The sequence below is a fragment of the Oncorhynchus tshawytscha genome, linkage group LG03, assembly GCF_018296145.1.
Source record: "Oncorhynchus tshawytscha isolate Ot180627B linkage group LG03, Otsh_v2.0, whole genome shotgun sequence".
In the NCBI taxonomy this organism is placed as follows: Eukaryota; Metazoa; Chordata; class Actinopteri; order Salmoniformes; family Salmonidae; genus Oncorhynchus; species Oncorhynchus tshawytscha.
In genome coordinates, this window is record NC_056431.1 from 12937357 (window position 1) to 12953770 (window position 16414).

The window sequence follows — 16414 nt, forward strand, 5'->3', positions numbered from 1 at the left end:
AAGTGGGTCTAGGGTTTCTGGGATAATGGTGTTGTGAGCCATGACCAACCTTTCAAAGCACTTCATGGCTACAGACGGCTATGGTGGTCTGCTTGAAACATTTTGGTATTACAGACTCAACCAGGGACACATTGAAAATGTCAGTGAAGACACTTGCCAGTTGGTCAGCGCATGCTCGGAGTACATGTCCTGGTAATCCGTCTGGCCCTGCGGCCTTGTGAATGTTGACCTGGTTAAAGGTCTTACTCAAGCCCTGCCACATCCGATGAACGTTGAAGCCGTTGTAGTACGATTCGAACTTAGTCCTGTATTGATGTTTTGCCTGTTTGATGGTTCGTCGGAGGGCATATCGGGATTTTTTACAAACTTCCAGGTTAGTCCTGCTCTTTGAAAGCGGCAGCTCTACCCTTTAGCTCAGTGCGGATGTTGCCTGTGATCCATGGCTTCTGGTTGGGGTATGTACGTACCGTCACTGTGGGGACGACGTCATCGATGCACATATTGATGAAGCCAGTGACTGATGTGGTGTACTCCTCAATGCCATCGGAAGAGTCCCAGGAACATATTCCAGTCTGTGCTAGCAAAACAGTCCTGTAGCTTAGCATCCGCTTCATCTGACCACTTTTTTATATCCCGAGACACTGGTGCTTCCTGCTTTAATTTTTGCTTGTAAACAGGAATCAGGAGGATAGAATTATGGTCAGATTTGCCAAATGGAGGGCGAGGGAGAGCTTTGTACGCGTCTCTGTGTGTGAAGACTCTCTTGTTCTTCTCTAATCGTCTGGAGTTAAGGACGAATTGACAATTTAACAAGGAAACTAACACTGTGGGATAGAAGGGGTCAGATATCTCCAATACATCATTCTTAAAGATTTTGGATTGGACTCTAATTAATAAATACTAAAATAACAATTTTCTCGAAATTGCATCATATTCCAGCCCAAAACAACTCCTGCAGTGTGTGGGTTTGGGTGTGGGTGTGTGTACGTGTGTATTTGTGTACGTGTGTGTACTTGTGTATGTGCAAGGTCACCAACATCAAAACCCACGTGGTAGTAGATTATTTATAGAGGAATGCTCTCTCTCTCACTCTCTCTCTCCCGCTCTCTCTCCATCTCTCTCTCTTTCGCTCCCTCTCTCTCTCCCTCATTTCAATTCAAAGGGCTTTATTGGCATAGGAAGCATATGTTTACATTGCCAAACAAGTTAAATAGATAATAAACAAAGGTAACATGAACAATCAAAATGTACAGTAAACATTATACTCACAAAAGAGGAATAGAGACATTTCAAATGTCATATTATGGCTATGTACAGTGTTACAACAATATACATAGCTACCCCTCTCTCTCTCTCTCTCTCTCTCTCTCTGCCTGCTGTCCTGCTCTCTGTTTAACACACACATAGTGTGTTGTTACATAGTCAGTTTTTACAGGAACAGTAGCCTGGTGTTTTAATGAGGCCATAACCCTCCGGTGTGTGTGTGCATTTACATGTGTGCGTGTCCTTTTTCTGGGTCCCTTGCCCCCCATCTGTGTTTTCTGTAGCTGTCAGCTGAGCCAGTAACATGTGTTTCTATAACACATCAGATAAAAATAAACAACAATTGAGAGAGAGAGAGAGAGTTCTTCTTTGCCTGGACCCACACATACCCCTGTCCTGCCCAGTCCTAGGTTAACCTTCACAGTGGAAGCAAGTTTGTGCGTGTTGTTGTGTATGCGTATGTGTGTTTGTGTGTATTTAAGTAGGTGTGTGCATGTACACACACTGCACACAATAAACTCTGCATGAGAGCAGTTTTCATTCTCACTTGCTTCCAGTATGAGTAAATAATCAATTATTGAAGCAGGATTTAGTCTGAGGGCTGCAGATAACATGACATACACAACCACAGAACCAACTGTTGAAATAAAGATAGTGCCTCTGTTTATGGGGAGATTGTTTGAGTTAGGCAAATTATTAACCCAGGCAGACACAATGGCACAAGTATGCATGGCACCCTATTCCCTATATAGTACACTACTTTTGACCAGGTCTCCTTTCTAATAGGGAATATGGTGGCATTTTGGACTCACCCTTGTGTTGTGTGAAGGCAGAATTAAATGAATTATTTTAGGCGACAGTTATTGTGAGTTATTGGGAATATCCCCTTTGCTCATTCTGAAACAGTCATCAACCACTAAACATTAACCTTGACTGACAATCCATTGATTTGGTTGTGCTAGACAGTGTAGTTTGACTGGGTGAATTATTCCCTGAGTAGAGTCAATAGATGAATATATGGTTGTAATGCCGTTCTGTGACCTCAGAAGGGATCCTATGACAGAGAAGTGCTGTGTTGTCGGTCTGGAGTCATAATAGACACTGTAGAAGTGGGATTCCTCCTATCAATTCCACACTATGCAGAGCTTGATGCAGAACAGCACTTGCTTTAAACTATGTATGTTGTTGTTTGTAAGGAAGGAAGACCAAATGCACCTCTCCATCTCCTCTCAGCATCACATGTCCCACTGCATTAGAGCCTGCTCCCAATGCCAATTTGGTCCATAGATTAACCATGGATATAGAGCTCCCCCTTCAGGAAATGTAGTGTAAACGCAATCATTCTTAGCCAATCATGGCAGTATCATGTTGATGTGTGTTTTCATCCTCATAGGTGTTCTCTCTATCTTTCTCTCTCTCTCCAGCCTCCACGCAGAAGCCCTGTGGTTCTTTGCAGGCTGTGACTAGGGCTGTTTGCAGGCTTTGACAAGGCTGTGGTGGTGGAGAGTGCAGCTGGCTTTGGCCTGGTTGATTAAATGGGCAGTCTAGCTCTATTTTCTATCACTCACTCACTCACTCACTCACTTTCTCTCTCTCCCTCCAGAGGACGTCCTGAGTAAGGATGCAGGGGAATGTGCAATCTGTCTTGAGGAGCTGGTACAGGGGGACACCATTGCTCGCCTGCCCTGTCTCTGCATATACCACAAAGGGTAAGTCCCCCTCTCTCTCTCCCCTTCTTTCTATATACCTCTCTCCTTCTCTCCACCTCTCTCTATCACAAAATGTTTCTGTACAACCTAAGACAAGAGGGATCTCTCCTGTTTTCCTCAACCGGTACGTGTATGCATCATCTTTCCTGCTCTCTCTCTCTGTGTCTCCCTCCCCTTCCCTTCTTTTGTTCTGTATACAGTGCATTTACAAAGTATTCAGATCCCTTGACTTTTCCACATTTTGTTACGTTACAGCCTTATTCTAAAATGGATATCAATTGTTTTTTTCACCCTCATCAATCTACAAACAATATTCGTTAATGACAAAGCATAAACAGGTTTTAGTTCATTGTTGCTTAAATATCACATTTACATAAGTATTCAGACCCTTTACTCAGTTCTTTGTTGAAGCACCTTTGGCAGTGATTACAGCCTTGAGACTTCTTGGATATGACGCTACAAGCTTGGCACACCTGTATTTGGGGAGTTTCTCCTATTCCTCTCTACAGATCCTCTCAAGCTCTGTCAGGTTGGATGGGGAGTGTCGCTGCACAGCTATTTTCAGGTCTCTCCATAAATGTTTGATCAGGTTCAAGTCCGGGCTCTGGCTGGGCCACTCAAGGACATTCAAAGACTTGTCCAGAAGCCAATCCTGCGCTGTCTTGGCTGTGTTCTTAGGCTCGTTGTCCTGTTGGAAGTTGAACCTTCGCCCCAGTCTAAGTTCCTGAGTGCTCTGGAGCAGGTTTTCATCCAGGAATTCTCTGTACTTTGCTTCTCTCATCTTTCCCTCAATCCTGACTAGTCTCCCAGTCCCTGCACCTGAAAAACATCCACATGGCATGATGCTGCCACCACTATGCTTCACCGTAGGGATGCTACCAGGTTTCCTCCAGATGTGACGCTTGGCATTCAGGCCAAAGAGTTCAGTCTTGGTTTCATCAGACCAGAGAGTCTTGTTTCCCATGTGCCTTTTACTGAGGAGTGGCTTCCGTTTGGCCATTCTACCATAATCACCTGATTGGTGGAGTGCAGCACAGATGCTTGTCCTTCTGGAAGTTTCTTTCATCTCCACAGAGGAACTCTGGAGCTCTGTCAGAGTGACCATCGGGTTCTTGGTCACCTCCCTGACCAAGGCCTTTCTCCCCCAATTGCTCAGTTTGGCCGGGCGGTCAGCTCTAAAAAGGAAGAGTCTTGGTGTTTCCAAACTTCTTCCATTTAAGAATGATAGAGGCCACTGTGTTCTTGGGGACCTTCAATGCTGAAGAAATGTTTTGGTACCCTTCCCCAGATCTGTGCCTCGACACAATCCTGTCTCGGAGTTCTACGGACAATTCTTTCGACCTCAAGGCTTGGTTTTTGCTCTGACATGAACTGTCAACTGTGGGACCTAATATAGACAGGTGGTTGTCTTTCCAAATCATGTAAAATCAATTGAATTACCACAGGTGGACTCCAATCAAGTTGTAGAAACATCTCAAGGATGATCAATGGAAACAGGATGCACCTGAGCACAATTTTGAGTCTCATAGCAAAGGGTCTGAATACTTATGTAAATGGTATTTTTGTTAAAACCTCTCTGTGATAGGGTATAGTTTCATGAATTTCCGCCTGACTGACGTGCCCAAAGTACTGCCTGTTACTCAGGCCCAGAAGCCAGGATATGCATATAATTGGTTGCATTGGATAGAAAACACGTTGAAGTTTCTAAAACTGTTCAAATAATGTCTGAGACTATAACAGAATTGATATGGCAGGACAAAAATCAGAAGAAAAACCTAGATTATATTTTTATTTTTTTAGGTCCCAGGCTCTTACAATAGAAAGCTAGGGGTCCTATGTAATTCCGGCTCCCAGATTGCAATTCCTATGGCTTCCACTAGATGTCAACATACTTTATTCAAGGTTTCAGGCTTGTTTCTTGAAAAACAAGCAGGAATTTGGAGTTTTGGTGAGGAGGGCACCGGAACAATATCAGTCTTTCAGCGCACGCGGAAGAAGGTGTGTGCTTACTAATTTTACTTTCTTTTTGAACACACTACTTTCTGTATGAAAAATTATAGTTTATTTACATTTTAGGGTACCTGAGGATTTAAATAGAAACATCATTTAACTTGTTTGGACAAAGTTTAGAGGTCACTTTTTGGACTCCTTTGTCTGCATGTTGAACGAGTGGATTACTGAAATCGATGGTGCCAACTAAACAGACTTTTTGTAACAGTATTTTTTATTGGAATTTCACAATTTTCACCTATATTAAGAGATACAAAAACAGAGACAAAGCAACAAAAACAGCACTCACTTACATATACCTGTGTATACATACATATATATACACATACCATACATACATACATACATACATACATACATACATACATACATACATACATACATACACATATACACACACACACACATACATACATGTACATACATACCACACACACACACACACACACACACACACACACACACACACACACACACATACTTACTAGAGGTTGGCCGATTATGATTTTTCAACGCCGGTACCGATTATTGGAGGACCAAAAAAGCCGCTACTGTTTAATCGGTCTATTTTTTGAATTTAGTTTATTTGTAATAATGACAATTACAACAATACTGAATTAACACTTATTTTAACTTAATATTATACATCAATAAAATCAATTTAGCCTCAAATAAACAATAAAACATGTTCAATTTGGTTTAAATAATGCAAAAACAAAGTGTTGGAGAAAAAAGTAATATGTGCCAATATGCAATATGTGCCATGTAAAAATGTGTGCCATGTAAAAAAGCTAACATTTAAGTTCCCAGTGTAACAGTATAGCTTCCGTCCCCCTCCTCGCCCCTACCTGGGCTCGAACCAGGAACACATCGACAACAGACACACTCGAAGCATCGTTACCCATCGCTCCACAAAAGCCGCGGCCCTTGCAGCGCAAGGGGAATAACTACTCCAAATCTAAAAGCGAGTGGCGTTTGAAACGGTATTAGCGCACGCCCAGCTAACTAGCTAGCCATTTCACATTGGTTACACCAGCCATTAGGCTGATATGCTTGAAGTCATAAACAGAGCTGTTTTTGCGAAGAGCTGCTGGCAAAACGCACGAAAGTGCTGTTTGAATGAATGATTACGGGCCTGCTGCTGCTCAGTCAGACTGCTCTATCAAATCAGACTTAATAATAACACGCAGAAATACGAGCCTTTGGTCATTAATATGGTCTAATCTGGAAGCTATCATTTCGAAAACAAACCGTTTATTATTTCATTGAAATTCGGAACCGTTCGGTATTTTATCTAACGGGTGGCATCCCTAAGTCTAAATATTCTTGTTACATTGCACAACCTTCAATGTTATGTCATAATTACGTAACATTCTGGCAAATTAGTTTGCAATGAGCCAGACAGCCCAAACTGTTGCATATACCCTGACTCTGCGTGCAATGAACGCAAGAGAAATTACACAATTTCACCTGGTTAATATTGCCCGGTAAACTGGATTAGTAGTTATAACTAGTTTAATGTTTAATGCTAGCTAGCAATTTACCTTGGCTTTTACTGCATTCACCTAACAGGCAGGCTACCCGTGGACTGCAATGGTTAGAGCGTTGGACTAGTTAACTGTACGGTTGCCAGAGCTGACAAGGTGAAAATCTGTCATTCTGCCCCTGAACGAGGCAGTTAACCCACCGGTCCTAGGCCGTATTTGAAAATAAGAATGTGTTCTTTAACTGACTTGCCTAGTTAAATCACTTGAGTGGGTTGAGTCACTGATGTGATCTTCCTGTCTGGGTTGGTGCCCCCCTTTGGGTTGTGCCGTGGCGGAGATCTTTGTGGGCTATACTCGGCCTTGTCTCAGGATGGTAAATTGGTGGTTGAAGATATCCCTCTAGTGGTGTGGGGGCTGTGCTTTGGCAAAGTGGGTGGGGTTATATCCTTCCTGTTTGGCCCTATCCGGGGGTGTCCTCGGATGGGGCCACAGTATCCCCTGACCCCTCCTGTCTCAGCCTCCAGTATTTATGCTGCAGTAGTTTATGTGTCGGGGGGCTAGGGTCAGTTTGTTATATCTGGAGTACTTCTCCTGTCCTATTCGGTATCCTGTGTGAATTTAAGTGTGCTCTCTCTAATTCTCTCTTTCTTTCTCTCTCTCGGAGGACCTGAGCCCTAGGACAATGCCTCAGGACTACCTGACATGATGACTCCTTGCTGTCCCCAGTCCACCTGGCCGTGCTGCTGCTCCAGTTTCAACTGTTCTGCCTTATTATTATTTGACCATGCTGGTCATTTATGAACATTTGAACATCTTGGCCATGTTCTGTTATAATCTCCACCCGGCAAACCAGAAGAGGACTGGCCACCCCACATAGCCTGGTTCCTCTCTAGGTTTCTTCCTAGGTTTTTGCTTTTCTAGGGAGTTTTTCCTAGCCACCGTGCTTCTACACCTGCATTGCTTGCTGTTTGGGGTTTTAGGCTGCGTTTCTATACAGCACTTTGAGATATCAGCTGATGTACGAAGGGCTATATAAATACATTTGATTTGATTTGATTTGAAATAAAGGTAAAAAATAATAATAATAAAAAAACAGAAATCGGCGCCCAAAAATACCGATTTCCGATTGTCATAAAAACTTGAAATCGGCCCCAATTAATCGGCCATTCCGATTAATCGGTCGACTTCTAATACATACACACACATACATACACACCCATACATACATACACCATTTTCCTCTTCCCGCTCGGCGCTTCTCTGACCCCATCCCCATCATTGCGTCTCTCAATAGATACATTTTAAACAAACTTACAAACAGAAATTATACAAAAAAGCTCAGTTTAAACCAAGAAGTTAGGTTCCACACTTGGAACGTACAGTGTAATTCTGAAATACATAGATCACCACCATTCTAAAAGAATCCTTGCAGCATAATAGCTGATACCTCAGGTTCTAGGTAATTTAGATAAGGTTCCCATACTTTGTAGAACTGGTCTGTTTTAGAATGCAATGCACATGTCAGATATTCCCGAGGCACCCATTCAAATAGTATCTTATGCCAATCTTTAATAGAAGGAACCTAATCCACTGTAAAAGGATGGTTTTCCTCGCTGGAAGGTAAGGATGTTGTAAAGCCTCCTCTTACCCACAGAAGTAACATGCCTACTAGGGAGACCCAACAGTGAAGAAACTGGGTCCAATTCTAGATCAACCCCTAGGATCCTTTCAATTTCTTGCAGAACACCAGAACCAATATCTTTGTATTTTGGTACATGACCATAAACAATGTGTTTGGGTGCCTGTATCAGTTTTGCATTTAAGACATGGAGGGAAAGAGGAAGAGGGGCTAAAAGCATGTCTGCGATTTGGGGATCTATGCAATCTGTGTATTATTCTTAATTGGATTGCTCTAGTACGATTACATATAGATATTGTTTTTGCATATCTCCAAATGTCCTCCCACATCTCTTCGTCAATAGTAACAGACAATTATTTCTCCCACACTTGTTTCACCCTCTGTCTGTTGACAGCAGAAAAGGACCTTAAAGCATCATAAAACAGACTTACAGACATTTTCCTTTGTGTGGAAAAAAAAGCATTCTTTCAATGGCAGACGTATCAGGGTTACCAATTAAGGTGGTGCTCTTCAGAATATAATGTCTTACTTGTAGGAAGCGGAAAAAGTCCTGCTTTGGGAGTCGATATTTCTCGACCATCTGCTCAAATGACAATAAAATCTTATCGGCAAATAAATCATTTAGTCTGTGCATGCCCTTATTAAGCCAAAAGTTAAAGCCAGCATCCAGCAATCCTGGACTAAAATCTGGGTTGTTAAGAATTGGGGTAAGAGCAGAGGTTAGTTTGGACCTTCCCAGGAAGTGTTGAACTGACCTCCATACTTTGAGTGTGTTAAGTGTAATAGGATTATTGCAGTGATCTTCTACAGACTTGAAACTTCTGAAAAATAAAAGATCCTGTAAGGGGTATTTTGAAAGAGAAGTCTCAATAGAGGAGTCATCATTTGTGATCCAGTCAGAAATATAACATAGGTGGGCACACCACTGATAGAACCTGATATTGGGCAGATCTAAGCCGCCCATAGAACTTGGCAGCGTTTACTCCATATAAAGGTACTTAGCCATCCATTTACATCCTTTATTACCTTATTGGAGAGTAATACTGGGATCATTTGGATTGGGTAAAGTAGTCTATGTAAAATGTTCATTTTCAAGAGGGATATTCTACCTAACCAAGAAATCGGGAGAGAGTTCCAGTGCTCCAGATCCTGTCTTATTGTATCAAACAAGGGAACAAAATTGGCTTTGTACATTTGCTGGAATTTAGGAGTTACAAATATACCCAGATACATAAAGCCTGAGGGAGACCATTTAAAAGGGAAGGGGGGAGAAGTATTAGGTACAGAGTGAAGGTTACCAAGTGGCATAGCCTCTGATTTAGTTAAGTTAATCTTGTAGCCTGAGAATTCGCTGAATAATTCAATAATATTAATAAAATATGTAATTGAAGTCTCGGGACTAGAGATGAATATCAGGACATCATCAGCATACAAGCTTATTTTATGGTGAACATCACCAATGAGCAGCCCCTGTATAGCAGGCGTTGCCCTGGTGGCCTCGGCCAGTGGTTCCATAACGAGTGCAAATAGCAGAGGGGACAAAGGACAGCCCTGTCTGGTACCTCTGTGTATAGAGAAGCTATTTGACCTTAGCCCATTAGTAAGGACAGCAGCCTGAGGATCATCATATAAAACTTTCACCCATTTTATAAAGTTGTCCCCTAGACCAAATTTATTTAGGGCAAAGAATGGGTAAGACCACTCCACACGATCAAATGCTTTCTCAGCATCTAGGGAGAGCACAAGACCATCCATAGCACTTTGTTGGTAGGCTTGAATTACATTAAGAAGCCGCCTGACATTGTTGCATGATTTACGGCCCTTAATGAAGCCAGTTTGGTCTCCTTTCACAATTAGTGGCAGTGAGTCCTCTAGTCTTGTGGCTAGAATTTTAGAAAGCAATTTTCTATTCTAGAAGGGAAATTGGTCTGTACGAGGAACAAGACTCTGGACATTTTCCCTTTTTGAGAGTAAGTGATATGTTGGCTTCTCTCAGCGTTTGAGGGAGCTGGTCATTTGAAAATGAGTGGTTAAACATATCACGCAATGGCTCAAGGAACAGGCCATGGAACTCTTTATAGAACTCACTACAAAACCCGTCTGGTCCTGGCTCTTACCATTTTGCAGATTCTTAATTGCAAACATTATCTCTTCCTCGGTAATAGGGACATTAAGGAGAGACCTCTGTTCTTCAGAGATAGAAGGGAGCTCAATCTTAGAAAATAAGTTCTCCATTAATTTGGGTGCATCCTTTGGCAGTTCTGAGGCATAAAGTTTGCATAAAATGTCTTAAATTAGTCATTTATCAATTTATTTTCATATAAATGATTGTCATCAGAATCAGTAATAGTAGCAATTGACTGAGAGTCAGCTCTCTTTTTAGCTATGTAGTCCTTCTCTTTAGTTCCTAATTCACCCTCTAATGTGTTTTGCTTTTCACACTCTTTCCGTCTCTTAGTGGCTGTGTATGACATAATCAGACCCCTGGCATACGCTTTACAGTTTTCCCAAAGGAGCGAGGGGTTATCTGTTGATTGAGAGTTAATAGAGAAAACGCTTTAAACTCTGTAATAAAATATGATGTGAATGTATGGTCTATAAGAATGGTTGTATTCAACCTCCAATGTCTTGACCGATTGAATGCCCCGCTGAGTTTTATGTCCAGGATCACCTCTGCATGATCAGATATGACTATGCTTCTTATCCTAGCGGATAAAACAGACTGCAAAGATGTCCTGGGCATAAAGAAGTAATCTATTCTAGTCTGACATTCTTGAGGTCCAGAGATTAAAGTGAACTCCCTCTGTTGGAGGGATGAAAAGTTCTCCAAACATCAGCATACCCCAGGTCATCACAAATAGCTTTAAGTGACTTAGCTTGAGGAGAGATTGAAGCTATACCGCATTCCTCAACATTTTTTACTGAACGTGTCCCTTCAGAATTTTCCGGGAGTCCCACAACACGAATATTGCATCTGCGTCCTCGATTATCCAAGTCGTCAATGTGCTCCGCCATTTCGCGCACCTGTTTCTCAAGTGCTTTTATTTTAGTGTCCATAGATGTAGTTGAAGTTTCCACTCTAGCAATTCTTCCTTCCGCCTCATCAACACATTTGACAACCCTCTGTAGTTCAGCTTAATGGCCTGCTATTGCTTCCAAGACCGTTCTTATCTTAACATCGATCACTTTAGTAATGTTATCAGTCATCTTTTGAATCACCAGGTCCATTGTGCCTGGATCCGCAATGGTGTTAGCTTCGCTAACGTTAGCTAGCTCCTCCTGCACATCGACAGGGATGGTGGTTTTGGTCGAGTTCTTAGTAGGTCTGTTGGGCATGTTGTCGGAGAATTTTTTGATAAATAGCCGTCAAGACTCATTGTAGGATAACTTATTTAGCCAATTCTACCACTTTTCAAGCTAGGAGATTAATGTAAAAATATAAATTAACGAATACCACGGGAGCTCGCTGAAACACAGTTCTCTCTACGGCGCCATTTTGTCCCCCTAAACAGACTTTTTGGGATAGAAACAAGGATTTGATCTAACACAATGACCATTCATGTTGTAGCTGGGACCCTTGAGATTGCAAACAGAGGAAGATCTTCAAAAGAAAGTTATTTATTTAATCGCTATTTGTGATTTTAAGAAGCCTGTGCTTTTTGGAAAATATGTTGATGTGGGGCGCCGTCCTCAGACAATTGCATGGTATGCTTTCGCTGTAAAGCTTATTGTAAGTCGGACAACGCAGTTAGATTAACACGAATTTAAACTCTTAAATTATATAAAATATGTTCATGAATGTTTAATATTAGGATTATTTATTTGAATTGTGCACCCTCCAGTTTCACCAGCTGTTGTCGACTGGTGTCCCGCTAGCGGGATGCCTATCCCTAAAAACCTGTTTCCACTTTGTCATTATGGGTTATTGTGTGTAGATTGATGAAGAAAAAAATAATTTCATCCATTTTAGAATAAGGCTGTAACGTGGAATCGTTTTGGGGGGGAAAAGGGGTCTGAATACTTTCCCGAATGCACTGTATATAGTATGTGCTATGTTCTCCCTGACTGTGTCTCCTGTTCTCTCTCTGTCAGCTGTATTGATGAGTGGTTTGAGGTGAACAGATCGTGTCCAGAACATCCCTCAGACTAAAGGGCCTCGCTACTTTTCTCCACAGGTAAATTCTATATTCTACTTTTCTCCACAGGTAAATTCTATATTAATATGTATTTTCTCCGCAGGTAAATTCCACATTTCCTGAGTGTTGTTGATGTTGATGCATTATTGTGATAAGTCACTTTAATATTCTGTGGGAAACTTAAAGGTTTCTGCCGTAGAATTCCCCAAATGGAAATGCAGTACTGTATTGACACAAAACAGGAAAAATATGATAAATTATTATACCCTTTAGTTCAGTCGAGTTCTTTCTTTCTATTGTTCTGTTTCAGCATCACGTGTTAGCCCTCTGGTTATTCAGATTTCTGTTGTTTTTCCTCGCTGCAGGTTTCTTACTTCCTCGATAAGAAGACTGATCTGTTCCAATAACAACAGTCCTCAATGTGAATCCCATCCCCTTCCCTGTGACTCTGTGGCCAGTACAGAACTGACCCCTGACCCTACCCCTCTAGCCCCACCACCTCCAGTATGTCTCAACAGCCCTCAACACCTCCACTCAAACCAGTCAAGTACCGCAGAGTGCCAAATCTCATTAAAAGCCATTTTCAGGGAAACTACATTTAATGCTGATCTATCTCTTTATCTTCACACACACACACAATCTGCTCCAAGACAAGACCAGACAGACACAAACTCACAAATACACACTCACAAATACAACCAACCTCTGCTTTGTCCTCAAAGACAGACAGACAGACAGACAGACAGACAGACAGACAGACAGACAGACAGACAGACAGACAGACAGACAGACAGACAGACAGACAGACAGACAGACAGACAGACAGACAGACAGACAGACAGACAGACAGACAGACAGACAGACAGACAGACAGACAGACATACATACATACATACATACATACATACATACATACATACATACATACATACATACATACATACATATCCGACAGCCTGATGTTGAGGGAAGACACAACACCTCTTTTGCACAACTATCCAATCAGGAAAATCTGTTGCTCTCAACACGCCCTCTCACTCTCTGCTGCATCAATGGAACGGCTGTATATGCCACCCACAGACATTTTGCATTCCATCCCATTGGCCGTGCCTCAGTGATTGAGCTGCTGTGATTGGCTGAGCTCCAGGGCTACTGTGACTTGGAATTCCCTCCTCCTGTGTTATTGGACAGCAGATTCAGGTCTCCTCCCATCTGTTTGGTCTGAGTGATTGTACACCTGGACATTTCGGGGAGCAAGCTGAGGGGAGAGGGGGAAGTCAGTCCTCATCCCCCTCTCCCACTCTTTCCCCATCCTCACCAACTCTGTCTACCAGTGCCTTCACCTTCGGATCCTGGCCTACCAAGGCAGAGTCAGGACAACAGAACAGTGTGAATGGTGGGTGGGGGACAGAGGGCGCGAGGTCAGGTATCAGTCTATACTAAATCCTCCCTCCCTAGCCCTTCCCCCTGTGTGTTGTTGACTGGATGACGACAGACGGAGAGAGACCCAGCAGAGAGCCAGACTCAGCTGAATGTGAAACTCTGCTTAACTCTAACCTTTACTCCACTGGGACATGCTGCTAGCTGCTAGCCACACTGAAATTAGAAGTGCCCTGCTATATGCTGTCCCGCTCTGTTTCTCACGCTCTCCTTTCCCCTGACTAGCTATCTAACTCACAACCCTTCAATGCCTCTGTGGTAGCAACAAGACGTGAACTGGACTGTGCTACCAGAAGCGTGTGGCTCGGCTAGTGGCAACTACAACTCCCAGCAGGCACTTCTCTGGAGTGAGAACGTTAATCTTAGTTTTTGTAGCAGCAATAGCTGTCTGACTGGGACATGAGGCCCTCTGTGCTTAGCCTGAATCCCAACTGAATTACTGTGTTTCACTGTGTTTTACTGTACATCTTCAGTTTGGCAATTGTAAAGAGGAGCATTTCAGTTGGGATCCAAACTACAATATGCTGACCCCAGATCAGATATCCCCCTCCCTCAGGGGCCCGTTGACATTATGTGGTGTATATACTCTAGCCTTCTACAGGGTTCACACACCCATCCTCTTCTCTCACTCACTCACTTTGATCTTTAATCTTTATTTATCATCATGAGACTTAGCAGTTATTATTATGCAAATTATTTTATTTTAAGTGTGCAGGTTTTGACATAATGGTGTAATTGCATATCTGTGTATGTATGTGTGAGTTGTAGTGAAACTAAGTCGGGCCTTAATGCAAAGAGAATGACATGAATAACTATGTCTTCTTTTCATGTTTGTCCATTTCAGTGCTGTTTCAAATAGCTGCCTGAGCTAGCACACCTTTTACCCAATCATAATCATCTACCAATCAATCTATCACAGTAGAGGTGAGAGGGCGGGGCAGGAAGTAGACGATTGGTGGAGCTCCATGCCAAAGCCAATCAGAATAAGGGGAAGACTGATGTCTTCAAAAAAGTTATCATTAGAATGTTGGATCCCCTGAAACTTTGTCAATGTGTTTGAAGGTTTTACACATTTCCTATCTAATACATTTCAGCTTCCAGCAACCCTGTGTTGTAATATTTAAACAAGGCCTTGCTGTTGTTCTCTTTAATGTTTTGAGAGCTTTCCCAGGATGTGCTGCTAACGAGTACACAAGTATACTAGACCTCCATCTTCACCATTGGGTTGCGAATAAGGGCAGAGTAAGAAACTGATAGACAAATTCAATGAATAAGACAAAAGGCTTTATTGGCTATGCTTTTCACAATCATTGTGGAGGTTTTTCATCTCCACAGTTTAGGGATTTTAGATTATAGTATATTATTATGACATATCAAGGAATAAGATCAATAGTATTTATATTGGTTTCCCAATTCAAACTTATAACGACCAGTCAGACAAATTAACAAAGAGCATTAATAGGGGATCTGGGTATTATGGGATGGATATACTAAAGGTAGTGTTACCATGGCTACTGGGTCAGTTACACCATATTAACTGTGGTTTCTCCAAAAGTGCCATCATCATGCCTCTAAAACATGCTGCTAACAATTTATTTTTTAAGAAGTACAGCGAGGCATAAAGCACTTTGGAATTGGGACAATAAAAATCCCCCACCCAAATGGACTGTTTCCCCATTTGTCACCGTGTACTGTAGCTAATAAAGTTTAATCTAAATCCAGATGGGAGTTTCTCCTCATTGCACAGTGAGGGAGAAACTAGAATGTCTGGTCTGAAACTAGAATATCTGGTCTGAAACTAGAATGTCTGGTCTAACTGCATGGTTTGTCCCATGGCTACTGTACTGTAAGTGTATTGAAATGTTGTCGAATGGCTCACGATTGTGAAGCATACTACTGTATGTGTACAATATGCCCTTATTGTCATGGGTATGTGTGTAGCACGAGGATCCTCCCTAGCTAGCCTACCAGAACAGCCTTATATGATCTACTGTAGCTACGATCAGTTTTAAATCACATTTGACCCCCATTTCAGTTTTGTTAGTTTTATTTTGGATGTTTGAGTTTCTTTGGGGGGCGAGTGGGGAGGCAGCCTAGCACCTAAACTGATTTCGTTATGTTTTTACTGTAGAGAATTCAGTTTGGATGTCAGGCCAGTGGTAAAGTGGTAAAGGAGGGGGGTTATATGGTCATTTTGTGTAAATGTTTTGGTTTTGCTGCTTATGCCACAGTTGCCAATTTGAGCCCATATCAATCCAATCGGATCAATGTCTATCCAAATCTACCGTGTTGAAAAGCGCCATATGGATGGACTTGTGAAGAAGCAGTGTTTAAAACAGTCAACATATATGAATGTGAGATGTGTTAGAGAACACACATATGTCATCAGGTAGCTATACTTGATGTTCTGTTCATGATACTATAATATACCATGACAGCAAACATACTGTAGATGATTATTAGTTGGGGATGAGCTTGCTTGAATGAAGGTAGAGGTGTAGTAGGGCATTCATGTAATAGTTGAGAGGTGAAGGAAACGATTTTTTATTTGGGTTATACCTCCCACGGTACTTCAGAGACAGGCCGACAGTACATACCTAGAAATGTTATTTTAGAAACTTTTTAGACATACAGTATGTTATAACATTCCATTTATGTAAAAAAATATGTACAGAATTTGAAATTAAAAGAGCAACATTTTTGGAGCACATTATTTTAATTGTACTAGTG

At 41.9% G+C, this 16414-nt stretch overlaps 1 protein-coding gene across 2 annotated transcripts in view; it reads left to right on the plus strand.

The window, feature by feature from the left end:
- Window positions 1-16397, plus strand: part of LOC112227929 (E3 ubiquitin-protein ligase znrf2) — a 76559-nt gene extending 60162 nt beyond the window's left edge. For both annotated transcript variants that reach the window (XM_024392950.2, XM_024392943.2), the window contains 3 exons: window positions 2867-2972; window positions 12201-12283; window positions 12610-16397. In XM_024392950.2, the coding sequence (XP_024248718.1) occupies window positions 2867-2972; window positions 12201-12258 (164 nt within the window). In that variant the 3' untranslated portion in view covers window positions 12259-12283; window positions 12610-16397. The remainder of the gene's footprint in view (window positions 1-2866; window positions 2973-12200; window positions 12284-12609) is intronic.
- The last annotated feature ends 17 nt before the right edge of the window (window positions 16398-16414 follow it).